At 49.5% G+C, this 16,336-nt stretch overlaps 1 protein-coding gene across 4 annotated transcripts in view; it reads right to left on the bottom strand.

Moving 5' to 3' along the window:
- The window catches only part of COL7A1 (collagen type VII alpha 1 chain), a 131,036-nt gene that overhangs the window by 26,955 nt on the left and 87,745 nt on the right, over positions 1 to 16,336 (bottom strand). For 3 of the 4 annotated variants that reach the window (XM_076072111.1, XM_076072113.1, XM_076072110.1), the window contains exons 67-82: positions 16,069 to 16,116; positions 15,549 to 15,584; positions 14,746 to 14,883; positions 13,374 to 13,583; positions 12,322 to 12,357; positions 10,873 to 10,935; positions 10,212 to 10,280; positions 9,487 to 9,531; positions 8,753 to 8,824; positions 8,162 to 8,206; positions 6,272 to 6,307; positions 4,403 to 4,438; positions 3,445 to 3,489; positions 2,644 to 2,676; positions 1,563 to 1,625; positions 1,226 to 1,261 (exon numbers count right to left, since the gene is read on the bottom strand). In XM_076072111.1, coding sequence (XP_075928226.1) covers positions 1,226 to 1,261; positions 1,563 to 1,625; positions 2,644 to 2,676; positions 3,445 to 3,489; positions 4,403 to 4,438; positions 6,272 to 6,307; positions 8,162 to 8,206; positions 8,753 to 8,824; positions 9,487 to 9,531; positions 10,212 to 10,280; positions 10,873 to 10,935; positions 12,322 to 12,357; positions 13,374 to 13,583; positions 14,746 to 14,883; positions 15,549 to 15,584; positions 16,069 to 16,116 — 1,011 coding nt within the window. Of the gene's footprint in view, positions 1 to 1,225; positions 1,262 to 1,562; positions 1,626 to 2,643; positions 2,677 to 3,444; positions 3,490 to 4,402; positions 4,439 to 6,271; positions 6,308 to 6,981; positions 7,018 to 8,161; positions 8,207 to 8,752; positions 8,825 to 9,486; positions 9,532 to 10,211; positions 10,281 to 10,872; positions 10,936 to 12,321; positions 12,358 to 13,373; positions 13,584 to 14,745; positions 14,884 to 15,548; positions 15,585 to 16,068; positions 16,117 to 16,336 lie in introns of all 4 variants that reach the window. The other variant, XM_076072112.1, reaches the window with a different exon arrangement.

The raw sequence follows: 16,336 nt of genomic DNA, 5'->3' as shown, positions 1-16,336 counted from the left end.
CTACCTCGCCTGGAATACAGGAGATCGTGGGTTCAATCCTGACCCTGACGCCTGCTGCTGTATATTTGGAGTTTGCGTGTTCTCTCTCTCATCATCATTGCGGTGGCTAGGAGATGTTAACTACCTCGCCTGGTATACAGGAGATCGTGGGTTCAATCCTCACCCTGACGTCTGATACTGTATATTTGGAGTTTGCGGTGTCTCTCTCTCTCATCATCACAGTGGCTAGGAGATCTTAACTACATCGCCTGGTGTACAGGAGATCGTAGGTTCGATCCTGACCCTGACGCCTGCTGCTGTATATTTGGAGTTTGCGTGTTCTCTCTCTCCCTGTGGTCATGTGGATTTTTCTCCGGGTCCTTCGGTTTTTCCCTCCACATTTCGAAACAAACGTTTAGAGTATTAAGCTGCTATGAGTATCTATGCGATAAAGACACTTTGTTGAGCTGTTATTTGTGGCCAGGTTACTTCTGAATATGAGCTATAGAGCTCAGTGGGCCTTATATGTGGTAAACAAAAAAATAGTTGTATTGGTGTTTCAGCATCTTAACACCTCCTGTATTATTTCCAGAGAGCGTTTTCCTCTTTTTCCATAATTTTGATGCTGGCAAAAGGGTCCCATAAATAATAATAATCTTTATTTATCCAAAAAAATTGCACTCACTGAGCCTCAGGAATCTTTTTTAGAAAACTTCTGCTTTGAGATGCTTGGCCAATACCTCTCTAATTATTGTTTTGCATGCGGGAGATATCAGAACACCCAGAGAACAAAGTGGGGTAACCAAAGGTCAGCCCAGACAGGTTAATGAACCCACTTGCTGAACTGCCATCTGCTGGCCAAATTGCAGATATGGGAGTTTCACAAATTTACGTGATCCACAACTATTTCCTCTTAAAGCAGCGGGTTAAAGGTGTACAAAACATCGTACCTGAAGTAGTCCCCCTCCTACAGCTCCTTCTGTTCCTCTCTTAAAGCCTCAACCGCTTCTCTATTCCCCATTCTCTTCCCTCCTCTTGCCCCTCCACTCCCCATCCCACTCCCCATCCCTCCCCTACCCTTTCGTGATCCCTAAGTACCCTGTATCGCTGTCACTCATTCCTTGTTATGCCCCTGCCATCTCAATCATTCCCTTCTGTCAATGTTTTGTAAGTTATGTCAAGCGTCTTTAGTGAAGGCACTGTACATATAAATATACAATTAGTTGACGATGTAGTGTAACATCACCTCTCGGCCTGGCAAACCCGGTGGTCCTGGAAGGCCCTAGAGAAAAACAAAGAAACCAACAATCACACATTCAAGGACTCAAATAATAAATACATCTGCAGATAAGAGTGGGAAAGGCGTCATTAGCAGCGAGTTGCGTGACCGGAGGCTGGTAGAGGTGTTTCTGATGTCAGGATTAGGGTTGGGGAAAGCCGAGGTGTTAAGGTGAAAGTCGGGGGTTAGGCTGGTGTGAAAATATGTATTTGTGGGGTTAGGGTTAGAGGCATGGCTTGTTAACATATCTGAATGTGGTTGGGGTAGACCGGTTGTGATGTTTGTGGGGGTTGGGGCTACTCACAAGTGATCCTGGGGCTCCGTTGGGGCCCCTAGGACCAGGAAGTCCCTGAAGGCCGGGCGGTCCCTGAAACACGAGCACACACACACCACGTGTGTGAGAACACTTACATAACCACGTGTGACCCCCCACGCACACAGGTGAACACACACGCAAACATGTACGCACACAAGAACTATAAAAGACAAAGATCACCCCGTATAGCCTCAACAGACTGTTGGGGAAAGTGCTGTTGGTGAGCACCTATGAAGGCTGGCACGACACACGAGGGGGTTGGTGGCCAGCACCACGCCCCAGTCACCTTTGTCTCCCTAGTGTTGATGCTTACACACCATACCAGGTATTCATTTGAGGCCGAGTTGACCTAGGAGAGTCCTAGGAACGGTTCAGATAATCGTCATTGGTATTGGCCGTGAGCACATATTGAACTCGGGCCGCTGGCTTCGTAGCAGAGTGCGCCAACCGTTACCCTACCGCTCCACAATTACACACACACCAGCACACACGCGTACACTTGCACACCCACGCGTGAGGACGTAGGCACATGAAGCCTTACGTGCCCACATCCGAGCATCTACACACACACACGTGCCATGAGGTTCACGGTTCGACTCCATCGGCCGCATGAATCAAAACTGCGGGTGTATTAACCTTCAAGTATTATGCGCCATCTGCTTCACAGTGGACGTCAAAGATCGCGTGACGTCGTGCACAAGAGGTGGCCATCGTGTGCCGGCGTCATGGTCCAACTTAGAAAGTTACCCACAAATTGCTCAATTGGAATCGACGTCGCAATCACCACCCCCTACTCCAAACACTTGGCAGTACCGTCCTGAAAAAAGAGTAATGAGACTCACGTGTGAGGCTGTCGAAAACAAGCGTAACAGTAATTAACACGCAACAAACACACACACACCCGAACGGTTACACAAGAGAACACAACTCACTACTAATCCCACCCCCACAGCGCTCCCTTCAGCGTCCACTCCGACCTCCCTGACCTCGACACACACTTCGACACTTCTGCCGGCTCTACGATGACTCATCCTCCATGTATTGAAACAAATCGTGACTATGTACGCACCACTTGAGACTGTCCTGGAGGTCCCATCTCTCCCTGAACGACAACAAAAAGAAGAAGAGCCAAACAGGCAAGCATGTCACACAGACAGGAATCGCACGATGCACCCGATAAATACCGCCTTCCATTCATGTTTTACCTCCCAAGTGTGGAGCAGTCACGGGCGCATTTGTGCGATCTTCTACAACAGTTGTAGCACAATTAAGACAATTTCTCAGAGTTGACACAACTCGTGAATGCATTGTGAATGCTGAAGAAATGAGGAATAATGTGTCCAGATTTCATGATGATGGATAAATGCTCATGGTATAACACGGTGTCGGACGTACTCATTGTCATCCCCGCTGGGATGTTGCTTGTCCACTGAGGTTTGCCTCAAACCATCGACTTATTCAATAAATAAGAATTTACATGTACAAAATGCTGAAATTACTTTGCAACTCAAAGCACCTTGCATCACATCTCAACCGTTTCAAATTTGCGTCCCACAGATGGCAGTGAGGTGGCAGCCACCAAGCTGTTCTCTCCATTAAACATTTTTTGGCTAATCTCAAAAGTCCTCCCTCCTCCCACCAAAAAACACTTGCATTCTGGGAAGGGGCTTTTTTCTGTAGATTTGTGGTGTAACCTTGTGCTACTCTTGATCCTCCGGTTAAGAGCAGAACAAGGCACAAGCACAAATCTATCAATAAATGAACCGTAGTAGTCGTATGATGATGATGATGGTTACTGCCGACCGCTGCCTTGTCCAGGCTGAATTCTCCACTCCTGCCAGACGGTGTTGAATGAGACTCGAGGGCTCACCTTGATGCCAGTGGGGCCAGGCCCACCGGGGAGACCAGCCGGTCCCTGCCACCACACGCAACAATGATGAAGGTGAAAATATTCATTAAAAAAACAAGTTATATAAATAATAAGTTATATAAATAAAAATATACTAAAACGGTCCTCCTGTCAACCCACTGTCGAATGAGGGTCTCCCCAAGTCGTGCAGTGTGTAGCAGTTATTTGACCATGCTTCACCACATTGGTCAGTGTGGATTCGTGATGGTGGGCAGCAGGCACGGGAGCATACGAGTACAGTACAATGGAATTTGCTGCACTGCCCCCTCTTGCCGCCGGTTTAAAATATTCTGGTCTCAAGCTCAGTGGCAAGATGCTTAGTAACCTCGCCTGGAAAATCGGTGGTCGTAAGTTCAATCCCGACCCTGACGCCTGTATATTTGGAGTTTCATGTTCTTCCCATGGCTGCTTGGATTTTTCTCCGGGGCCTCCAGTTTTCCCTCCACATTTAGAAACGGTGGCCATGCGGTCGAGTATTTGACTGCTATAAAATTTGCACGTGATAAGCCACTTCGTTGAGCTATCAATTGTGGCCATGGTGCTTCTGAAAAAGAGCTATCTCTATAGCTCAGCGAGCCTAACCTGACAAAAATAAAAATCTTAAATTGTAAAACAAATAGTACTCACAATGCAGGCAGAGCTACCAGAACTGTGGGTGGGGCTACCAGAACAGCAGGTGGAACTACTGGAACAGTGGGCGGGGCTATCCGGACAGTGGGTGGGGCTACTGGGACAGTGGGTGGTGCTACCTGGGTAGTGGGCGGGGCTACCTGAGTAGTGTGCGGGGCTTGTAGAGGGAGGTGGTAGCCAGCACACCACGTTTCTCAGTTGAACCTCCAAGAAGCATGCTACACCTAGCACTTGCTCACCGTGGATTAATTGTAACGGACTGCTGTCACCATTCTGGGCTCGAACGTACCTTGCTTCCTGGGGGTCCGGGGTCTCCAGAAGGTCCCTGGAAGATTCAAAAAGAGGGAACATTAAGCTAGCCGTGTAAACCGGAGGACTACGCTGGTGGAACAATTCTGGGAGTCAGGCTGTGGTGTCGCTAAGACAGATTCATGAACATGCATTATTAAATATAATTTGTTAGATTAAACTACTTATGACTAGTAAATGAAAAATGTCTAAATAATACCTTCAGATTCGGTTATGTATATTAAATTGCGCTGCACTACATCTTTGTTTGTTACTTTGATCACGAACTTCCTATTGGAGTCATCACGGACCAAGACCCGTCGGGAACTTTCACAGAGGAGCGAAACTGCTTGGTGGTAATGGTCCAGAAGCAGCAGTTACAATTAACAATGATTATTTTTGAAAATGGTGAAGAAAACTTATACGATTAAATTCTGATTCCAATAAGCAGAGTTGTCCCTCCAATTTACTAACGAAAACCCAGCGTGTGTTCACGAGAACGACACCAAAGTGTGTTTAATATGCCATACCCTCCTGTCCGCCCAGGCCATCTTAGAGGGCTTCACATCGCGCATTTCATCGCTACATATTTGAAATGGCACCACCCGGCAGCAGCTGCCCCTGTGCGGCACAAGGTGACTCGGTGCCTGGTCTGTAAACGAGGCATTATAGTCTGCCAATGATTGCTGGGAATATGTTGCTGGATATGCGATGTAGCAGTGTTCGAAGTGGTGCATAAGCACAAACCAAGCACTCACAAAGCCGTTCATTAGCACTGCCTTATGACAGAAACGCTTCCTGTGGTGAACAGAGTAGTAGCAAGCACTGAAAGTCTATGCATGGGAAGTGCTCACATGTCCAAGCAACACTCAAAATGTCTCAGTTTTTGCAGACCGCACGGTCTAAAGTGCAGTCTCCACCAACAATGTCTAACTATCTGCCCTCTCGCTGCTCTGAATTAGGGCCATTGCCAGAAACGTCAGAATATATATATTTTTGTTGTAAAGGCAGTGCTAATGACAATTGCGGTTGTTTTGTTCAACCTATGCAGGAGTTATAATCAGGTGCGGGCCAACTGAGACCAAAAGCCTCTCTTGACGAGACGCGCTGGGTTAGAAACGAGCATGTGAGCGTGCGTCGTCAGATACAAGAATGAGAACTCGGGGTTAAATCAAAGAGGAGGCAGAACGTTCAAAGGATTCAGGACTTAGAGAAGGCTTGCGGCCCAGGTGGGTAGGCTGACCGCAATATAAATTCTCACGATCCGGCATCAGATTCCTGTAATCTTTGTGATAGTACCTCTTTGCATTATTGTCGTATTGTTTTGTGCTTTGCTGATTTTCCAGTAAGGACCTATATTACTCTAAATTCTGTTAACTGCACATATACATTTACTGACTGTAAGGCTCATAATATTAGAAAATGTAAACTCTCTAGCTGTTACGACGTATGCGCACTGTCAGTTAAACTATAAATATCGTGACGTCATATAGCCAATGCGCCATCAATTACACCAGACTCTTTTGCAAAGCACGAACATAAACGGTAACAGCTGTTAATTTGGAACTTTAATGATTGTTTGTTACTATGGAAATATTTTTTGTTTGTTTAAAAAAAAGTAAAATGAATGGTAATCACAGCATAACGATATTTTGCAGAAGGGATGATATGATTGTCGCGGATCTTGATATTGCCGTATTGCAGTATCGTCGAATCGCCATATCATGGTACGGTCAAATTGCCGAATCAACGTATCATGGTATTGTGGTATCACCGTATTGCGGTATCACTGTTTTCCGACAACCCAACAGCTCGGGGTGTCCAAGTGGCCTCAACTCGCTTGGCCAAGTAGCAGCGCAAACGTACGTACCGGATGCCCCGCGGGTCCCGGGTAGCCTTGATAGCCCTGCGGTGGACGACCCCACGCGTGCATGCGGCGATAAAATAGACGCGGGAAGTTTTTTTTCCACAAGTTAGTAGAAACACCGCTCCTTCACGAGCTCAAGCAGTTGCAGCAGCCATGGGCCGCATGCGAGGACCCCTGCAGTCCAGCATTTGGTCGTCCAAGCGCTCTTGAATGAAGCACCCATTTTCGGGCAGGCTCCCCCCGCACACACTTGGACCATGCGATTTTGGGGGGCATGCATCCCTCCGATCACATACGAGAATCTCCGGTCACGTGGCAGCACCACGCCGTTTGGCGTTGCCGCAATTGAAGCTGCACATCCGAGCCGAGCCAGAATCAAATGATGCTGGACTGGCCTCAAGAAAACCGAATCAGGGCCAACCAGGGCCAGGGGTACTGGGGGAGGGGCAATAACGTGTTATTTGCACGTAACATCAGCAGCAGACTAACAACCTCGTGCCCGCCGAGTTGCGCCGGGTTGGCTCGGCACAGCCCTGGCGTGGCTCATTTGGACAAAGGAAAAGAACACGAGTAAGGCGAATTCGATTGGTTCGGAAAAATCCCACGTGACCTAGAATACTCGGCTGTGATTGGCTCGACGGCCGCCCGGTGAGGGGCACTGCGGGTCGACACGATGGCCATGCGGTCGAGACGGCAGCGTCCGAGCTACTCACAATGGGGCCAGTCTGACCCGGCGGACCTGTGACTCCCTGGAGGCATTACACAGCAGCACGCTCATCATTGGGCGGATGACAATCGGTAAAGACATTGACGACGCAACTCACAGAAACACGTGCGCTCTTTCACACACATACACACACGCAAACACACAGATCCCCTGTGTAGCTGTATAGACTGTTGGGGGAAAGGATGCTTACCAACCCTACCGAATTTTAAATCCTTTTACCGCATGCCGACTTTCAGAGTTGATTGTATTGCTTCATACACGAAGAAAAATGTGCACACAACTCTTGCTTTGATAATTATCTGTATGTGGGTTTAAAATCGATGGCCCACCACTTAAATCGGTAGGTAGGCGAGCACAGGAAAGTGCTGCTAGTGAACACCTATAAGCAGCACGACGCATGAGGGGGACGGAGTGACGAGCACCACCCAGCCGCCTTTGTTTCTTGGTGCTGATGCCGCACCAGTTACGTATTATGAGTCTGTCTAGGAGAGGGTTAGGAGCCACTTGCTACTAATGCTATTTTTGGCTGAGAATTTTATCTATGAGAATAGGTTTTCCCCTTTTTTCTGGCAACAAAACAGCTGTGTTAAGATGTTAAAACACCAAACTGAAACTTTTACAAGGAATCATGTCTGCATTAACCACAATACTTGTGGTCAGAATGCAAACAAAAAACATACTCCTATAGTATATGCATTGTTCTTAGCTCTTTCGGTAAAGTCACGTTGAAGGGAAACAATAAAACAATAAAATATATATAAAACAATAAAAATTCTCACGACGTTTCGACCATAACACAAACGGCCGTCATCAGGTGTGCAAACCACTACACTCTCGCCTCCCCTACCCCCCGATACACACGTACACAGATGCATGCAACATACACAGTTTCCAGTTGACCACACCACAGAGCGAACCACTCCACAATTCAGTAATTATTTCGCCCGGTGTGACCTGGGCAACGCGAGATGACACTGCGCCGATGAGTTCCCAGGGGGGGGTGGAGACAATGACGCACGGTTGACTCGTAATCGGGGCGAGGCACGGCCAGGTGTTTTGCCGTAACAACGACAATTACACGCCAGTCCTGCATCGACCGCTCGCCTGTGTGATGTTGGTGCGTGCGAGCACGGTGGACTCGGCGACGCGAGCACCGCTCTACGTACCGACTTGCCGTCCCGTCCGTCCTCACCGGGGTCTCCAGGAATGCCCTGGATGTGTACGTACGTGCGTGCGTGTGTGCGGGCATGCGCACGTGTGTGTGTGTGTATGTGTGAGTGCGTGCGTTTGATAAATCAGTTGAGAAATAAACATGCGACGTGTTCAGCAACACAATGCGCACCGATGCCTTTTGATGATGATGATGACGAGTTGAGGAGTGACAACACACGACGCTGATGATGAGTTCCAGAATTGAAACCAAAATCTGTTTGTACGCGCAGTCAAGTCAATATTTAATTCTCAATCGCTGGCATTTACCAAAGTTAAGTGCAAAATCGAATTCAATGGGATGGGTTTTTTTGTTGGCTTCTGCTGTCATTGGTGATTGGGCGGAGAACATCAACTCACTCCACTTGAGGACCTGGTTTAATCATGGCTCACTGCTCCTGAGTTCGAACTCAGGATCCCAGCGGCGGTGCCAGCTCAGCGCTCTGACCTCTGAGTCAACCCGCCGCTCCGTATTTTAAATATCCCAGTGTCGAGCGGTCTGACAGCTTCGCCGTGCTTCCGCGTGTCAGGCATTGTGCGTGACTCACGGGCTCGCCATCCTTGCCCTTCTCTCCGGGCTCCCCACGATCTCCTCTCATGCCCCTCTCGCCCGCCTCGCCCTACGCAAGGGACACGCACGAGAAATTGCGGCGACACAAGCGCGCACGCAGCACTCCTTACATCACTCGTCTCCATGGGGCACGTGACACGACCTGACATGAGTGGGCATTTTATAAAGAAAGGAGTTCAGTCATAAGCAGTGGAAAAAGGAAGGAGTTTTGACAGTGAACAGGGAGTTGACAGCACAGACGGCTGGTGATTGGGAGTTATTCACTATGGCAGTAGCAGAGGAGAATGAGCGACCTCCCATGGAGCAAAGGTTGACAGAGGACTTTGACAGAAAGCAGGTGGAGGGGAGAAGAATGAGATAGGAGAGTGCATGGAGAAGAGTAGAGTGAAATGAGAGGGGAGAGGTAGGGGAGTGCATGGAGTGGAGGGGTGAGAGATTTGGGGAGGCAAGGGATGTGGATGAAGCCATAGAGGAGAAAGCTGCACGAGTCGAGTCGGGATGCGATGGAGGCAAGGGCGAGGGTGGTCTCAGCAGTAGCCGGGGTAAGCAAAGGGCGGAAGCAGGAGCTGTCGCGCAAACGGGGGCAGTGAGGTCCTCCTGAGTTGAAGCACGCGGGAAGAGGACAAGAACTCAGGATCAACGACAACTTAGACATGTGACACCGACACGGGCCGTGTGAGTTTCTCTGCGCGTTATCGCCAGCGTCCCCACCTTGTCGCCTTTGAGCCCCGCGTCGCCGGCCAGGCCTCGCTCTCCCTGCGGCGCACAAACACTCGAGTCACTCAAGCGCCTCGGGGTGCGGTGGTGCACGCGGTGCGTTTTGACGGGAGCACGCCCCCTGCAGGCAGGGGACCCACGTCGGCAGGTACGTTTAAGCCACGCCCCTTCGTACGGGTGGCCCAAGTTAACCAAATAAATCATTACCATTTTTCATCCACCGCTGCTTACAGGAGTCTCGATGTGACGGTCAAAGAATTCCCGTCTCCAGTTCATGAAAACAACCAACTCTTGTTTTTTAAAATAATTGTTTAAAATGAATTTCATAGTTTTAGGGCATGCAACAGAAAATACATTTGACTTGTGTTGTTTAACAGAGTGTTTTTTTCATTAGACTTTGTCTTCTTCTTGGTTCTTTCAGTAAAGTCACGTAGAATGGGGATAAAATAATAAAAATAAAAATTCTCACGACGTTTCGGAGGCAACACAAGCTTCCGTCTTCAGGTGGGACAGTCACAGCAAGATCGCTGATCAGCAGAAGACGGAAGCTTGTGTTGCCTCCGAAACGTCGTGAGAATTTTTATTTTTATTATTTTATCCCCATTCTACGTGACTTTACCGAAAGAACCAAGAAGATGAATCCCTGCAGTCACGAAAGCTTTAAATCGAAATAGACTTTGTCTTTGAAGAGTTTTTTTTTACAGGCATCAGGCACTAACTTTGGGGCCCTGGGGGCCTTGGGGTCCTCTCCCGGCTGTCTCCTCTGTGAAGCCGTTCCCTGATGTTCCCTGCAGAGGTCAAAAGGTCACCATTATATTTCATGGAAAAACTTACTCCCAATAGACCAACAGTGCCGATATTTATTCAATAATAATAATCGATTTTCTATCTCTGTCGTTTTTTTTCTGACTCGTTCATACCGTGTCGTCCACTCAATTAGCAAAGGCATGTAATTTGCATACATTGTGAGTAATGCATTCTAACACGCATGTATCGGTGTGTGCATTGCCAGCATGGGAATCAACATTAAATCGATTAATCGATGCACCATCGCCTTGCCATTATCTTCACGAAAAGAGTGACTCGTCATCTTTTGTGATTTGAATAATAATATTGCTAGTAATAACAACTTTGAAAAATTCACACCGCCTTTGAATATCAACTGACGGAAGGCCTCTCCCCCCATGTTTGACCACACTTCACCACGCTGCCCACCGCAGGCTGGTGAAGGGGTGGGGGCACCATATCCGGTTCAGATACGATTCACCACTGATGTTAGCCATGGCGGGGGACTCAAACTCGCGTTGTTGGGTTCACAGCGCACCAACGGTAACCACTGCACTGCCGCTCCACTGCGTGTTTGGTGTTAACATTTCTTACCGGCGATCCTGGGGGTCCAGGAGGCCCTGGAAGGCCCGGAATGCCAGGTGTGCCACTGAGTCCCTGCAGAGGGACAGGGTGGAGGTGGTGGGTGGGAGGGGCACATAGGTCACATGATGGCTTCATCAGTGGAGGGGGGACACAGCTGCTGAACTCAGCAAGCACAGACCAACACGATGTGAATACGGCTGAAGGTTTTGAAGTTGCGATAAAAATGCAATGCAATGTGTAGTTATATAGCGAATCAAAATGCTGGGCAAGCCATACAATGTACGCATGGCCAATGCGGCACAGCCCCTACAAAACAACAGCACCCGAAGCCCAACGTACACAAACACACCTTACAAATTACTGATTTGGTGACGCTGCTGCCGCGTGGTGCAACAAGTGCAAATAACAGTAAATTCAGCACGTTCATCAACAACACCGTGGCTTTCGAAGGAAAAATACATTACAGGAAACGTTTCGGCAATGGCCCTCACTTCATGTGGTGTCTTTGTGTGCTACGCTGTTTTCCCTTTCAAAGACAGTGTCATTGATGAACGTTTTGAGTTTTTTTGTTAAAGCACATTTCCAGACCCGCATGCACGACATGCTGTGCATGGCATACACAGAGCCATGCCCACAGCACACAGTGACGCATCCAACGCCGCTGTGTGACAAAACGGAGCGCGGCAATGCAAGTTCAACACAGTTTGCAACCACATCTCAGGGGTGTTGTACAGAAACGGCGGGCCATGTATTTATTCTAGAGAGAGAGACAGAGAGGGGCAGTTGGTCATTTGTAAAAGGGGAAAAAGCTAGGTGTTGAGCATGTGGAGGGAGTCAACAGCGCTGTTGGCAGGAGGAATGGAATTTGAGACTGTGGACGCAGTACAGAAAAATTATCTACCTCCCAAGAGCATAGGTTCACTTTGGCTTCAATAGAAAGCCATGACTGCTGGAATGGCGTGTGGGAATGCCAGGGTTTGGAATAGCCTCGGCACGCACAGCACTGGTCAACATAGAGGCGCACGTTCTACGTATGTGCGTGTGTTTTAACAGGAAGAGCGGTAGTGTCACGGGTAGCACGCTGCGCTACGAACCCGGCGACCCAAGTTTGATTCCCGCTCACGGCCAACACCGGTGACGATTATCTGAACCGGTCCTGGGCCACTCCTAGGTCGACTCGGCCTCAAATGAGTACCTGGTGAAGTGTGTAAACATCGCCACTTGGGAAACAAAGGCGGTCGGGCGTGGTGCTGGGCACCCACCCCCTCGTGTGCCGTGCCGGCCTTCAAAGGCGCTCGCTAACAGCACTTGCCCCAACAGTCTGTTGAGGCTACACGGGGTGATCTTTGCATTTATTTTAGTTGAACAGAAGAGCGAGTCAGTCACACGCAGATGGAGGAGAATAACGAGGAGAGCCGCCAGGTGCAGGTGTGGTGTCAGGAGGTGGAGACGACTCACGGAATCGCCAACCTCGCCCTTCTCCCCTCGATCGCCCTGGCAACGCACAATGAGAACACATTCAAGACATGATCACAAAACAAAGGGGAACGAAAATCTATTCCGTACTCACGTACAGCAGGAGTGGTCTCGGGACAAACCCGCAGCCACAGCTAGGCACAGGAGTATCGAGCCCCAACGAGTGTCGAGCAGTGTAGTATGCTAATGGTGGCGAGATGTTAACTACCTCGCCTGGTGTACATGAGGTCGTGGGTTCAATCCCTACCCTGATGCCTGCTGCTGTATATTTGGAGTTTGCATTCCTCTCTCCCCGTGGTCGTGTGGATTTTTCTCCGGGTCGTCTGTATTTTCCCTCCATATTTAGAAGCATGCATTTAGACTATTTGGCTGCTATAAATTTCCACGTGATTATCCACTTGGCTGAGCTATCATTTGTGGCCAGGTCGCTTCTGAAAAGGAGCTGTATAGCTCAGTGATAAAATAAAACATAGTTAATAGTTTTTAAAAGCCCTGAGGCAGTGATGGAGATTCCACATTCCTATGGTGGGGATGAGGTGACTGGTGACCACTCCTGTGACAAAGTCATCATAAATGCAACCAATTTAGTTGGATCTCGAGAGATAAGCAGAGTCGACATTGGCTAGTACTTGAGTGGGAGGCTGCCTGGGAATACCACGTGTTGTAGGATTGGACTGAGAAGCAGCCAGCAGATATCGACACAGCAATGGATTCTTGAATCTAACTGTGTGGACCTTTGAGAGTTATCCCCTTACATGCGTCGGCTCCCTCTGGGTACTCGGTTATCCCCCCACATGAAGCCAAACGCTCGTTAATATAATTGGTCAAACATCCCATTGTAGCAGGACCCTCCGATAAAAGAGGGGCTGAGCCTGGCTAATGCTTGGGATGGGTGACCACCAGTGCATAGCAGGGTTTTCAGTGTGGGGTAGTGAGTTGACATGGTAGATGATAGCAGAGAAATGCTATCTCCCTACACGCGTGGATTTTCACTCTGTTTTGTGTCGATCTGGGCCTGACCACAGCTCACTCACCCTCTCTCCCAAACGACCCTTGACCCCTGGCTCTCCAGCCTTTCCTGGGGCGCCCGGTCCTCCTGGGGGGCCGGGGTCTCCGTCCTGCCCAGACGGGCCAGGGGGACCCTGATCAGCTTGCACGATGCCTGGGGGTCCGGGAGGCCCTGGAGGCCCCGACGGCCCACGGTCGCCTTTCAGACCACGTTCGCCGGACAGTCCCGCAGGTCCCTGGCACACACACACACACACACGCACGGAGTTACGGCGACATCACCCTGTGTGTTTTCTTCGTACAGAGACAAAGATTCCCCCGTATACCCTTTAATGGACTGTTGTGGCAAGTGCTGCTAGCGAGCACCTGTAAAGGCTGGCATGGCACACGAGGGGGTGGGTGGCTAACAATATGCCTGGTCACCTGCTGACGTTTTAACACACCTCAACAGGTCCTGATCTAAGTTTGAGTCAACCTATGGTGGGGTGGGGGGGGGGGGTTGTGGGCAGGACTGGTTCAAATATTCACCACTGTTATAGGTCATGGGGGAGAATCAAACTCGGATCGCTGGGTTTGTAGCACAGTGCGCTAACCACTACACTACTGCCTCCCTCTCTTCATGCACAAGCTCATCCACCTACGCTTACACATTTGAAAAAATATACTTCTTTAGCGAATTTTATCTCAGTATGTGCTACCAGTATCATGTCAGGAGAAGAAGCATCCATGCGGATCTCTCGAGGAGCAGTTTACAGAACAGCCCACAGAAGAGGATATCACAGAACTACTCCTTGAGTTTTCTCATATTTATCTTTCAGCTCTATTTCAATAAGTTCCTTGATCACTTGCTGAAGTTAATTCCCATTGCGTATTCCATTGACTTTGTCGTCAGCAAATCTGTGGTCAATCTTTTCCCCACCTGCAGTTTTGCCTTCATTTCTCCAATAAATTTTTCGAAAAAGTGTCCTTAACGATACAGCTGTGAGTAATCCTCGCCCCAGTCACACACATGAAACACAACACAAAAGAAAGCAGGATTAGGTGGGATGTTACTTTGTTATCAACACATGGCTGAGTTTGTGTTGCTTTAGCGAAGCAAGGTGCTCTCATCGTGAAGAGGCCCTCTCCCCCTCGTGTCAACGCAGCGCCAGGAAAATTCACCACCACCACTGAATCAATAATATTTATTAATACTGGATGAACCCGATGAGCTATAAAGCTGTTTTTCACAAATGTCCAATAGGGGCAGGTCAGAACGTTACAACAACAAACAGTACAAAAACACAATAGGAAATAACTTAAAAAATATATACAATTAAAACGAAACAATATTTTTTATCTTATCGGGTAAGGCCTAATAACACGGTTACCCCCCTTCCCCCCGTGCTGTGCACGTACCTCTCTGCCCGCCAGGCCCCTCTCCCCGGGCTCCCCTCGAGCACCTCGCTCCCCTTTCTCCCCGGACGGCCCCGGCTCGCCAGGCTTGACGATCCCCGCTCCGGTCCCCCGCTCCGTCAGCTCCTTGACTGCAATCATCTGCGGGGGGGGGACGGGCAGCGTCGTGAGCACAACGAGCACGAGATGAATGTTTATGCTGAGACGACTCTGGACGAGATTACCACCCCTACTCGCCCGAGGCCCCCCCACCACCACCCCCCCACGAGCTCCCTCCCCCACCCCGTCAACCTCATCTTGCGTGACCTCGACGTTCAAATGACCCTGACCTAGACAGACAGCTCGCCCAGGCTGCAGGTACGTGGGTCGTCGGGCAGGATCTAAGTTTATCACACGGCCTACGGTGCAATAGCATCATTCACGGTCGCTCCATATACGACGTCGATGCCGGTATCGAAACCGCCCAGTCCCAGGGTCAAAAGCTGTCCTGGTTTTCCCCAGGATCTCTCTTTTTGGAGTAGTTGCCTTCTCGGGGCATTACAATTCAATTGTTTGTCAGTTGAATAAAAATGTATAATGATAATACAACACTCCTGGCATTGAGAGATATTCCATTCCCCCCATGAGTGTATCTCAGTTCTCATGTATCTCGGGGTGGAAAGCCTGCCTACCCCGGCACTGGAACACGTTGGAACGGCCGCCCCGGTGCGACACGCGGGAACCGCACGGTCACAAACTCAACGATCGCAATGCAACGGCACGACCGCTACCACCGATAAGGTGCTGGAGCGACGGGCTCAGCTCACCGTGATTCCGTACGACTCGAAGTATTTCTCCAGGTCCTGGGAAGGAGGGAAAAGTTGCGGTCAGGGCGCCAGCCTCTGCTACGAGTCAGATGGCAGTTGGTTGCGAACCGACATTGCGCAGAGGGAATAATGCACACGGAGTGAGTACGAGTGAGTGTACACAGCGGAGTGGTACGCTAGGAATGTACAGTGAGTGTGAGCGCAGGCCACGTGTACAGTGTGAGTATATAATAAGTATATGCCGTGCGAGTGAGTGTGGAGAGTGAACATATTAGCGTGTGCATATGGACTATGTGTAGAGTGAATATACAGAGTGCAGGGTGCATGATTGTACAGAGTGAGTGTATGGTGCGTGTACAAGTGCGTGTATGGTGCGAGTATGTCCTACACATATAGTGAGTGAGTGTCCAGTGAGTGCATGGTGCACACTCATTACGCGCATGGACAATGCGCGCAGTGAGTGTGGAGAGGTCGTGCGTCAGAGCGCGGGGATCGTAGTGGTGCGGAGGGGAACCCTCACCGGGGATTCGGCTGGTGACCCTGCAGTCCCGTGGGCTCCGGCCTCACCCTGTCGGACACGCAGAGTCATCGCCCATCCCCACCGCACCCCCCACGCACACCCTCCACTGCCCCCCACCCCCGTGTCGCCCAGACATCCCCATTGACAACAAACACAAGCCTACCTTTCTAACACTCATCCTTGCCTCTTCACACATTAGTATAATTTTCACCCTATATCAATTTAATGTTTAAGTAGCTTAATGCTGTAGTTGTACTTTGATCAATGT

The sequence above is a fragment of the Petromyzon marinus genome, chromosome 36 (assembly GCF_048934315.1).
Source record: "Petromyzon marinus isolate PM22_M1 ecotype Great Lakes invasive population chromosome 36, UKy_Petmar_22M1.pri1.0, whole genome shotgun sequence".
Lineage (NCBI taxonomy): Eukaryota > Metazoa > Chordata > Hyperoartia > Petromyzontiformes > Petromyzontidae > Petromyzon > Petromyzon marinus.
The sequence above is the reverse complement of the archived record's forward strand: the minus strand, read 5'-3'. Positions and strand labels throughout refer to the sequence as shown.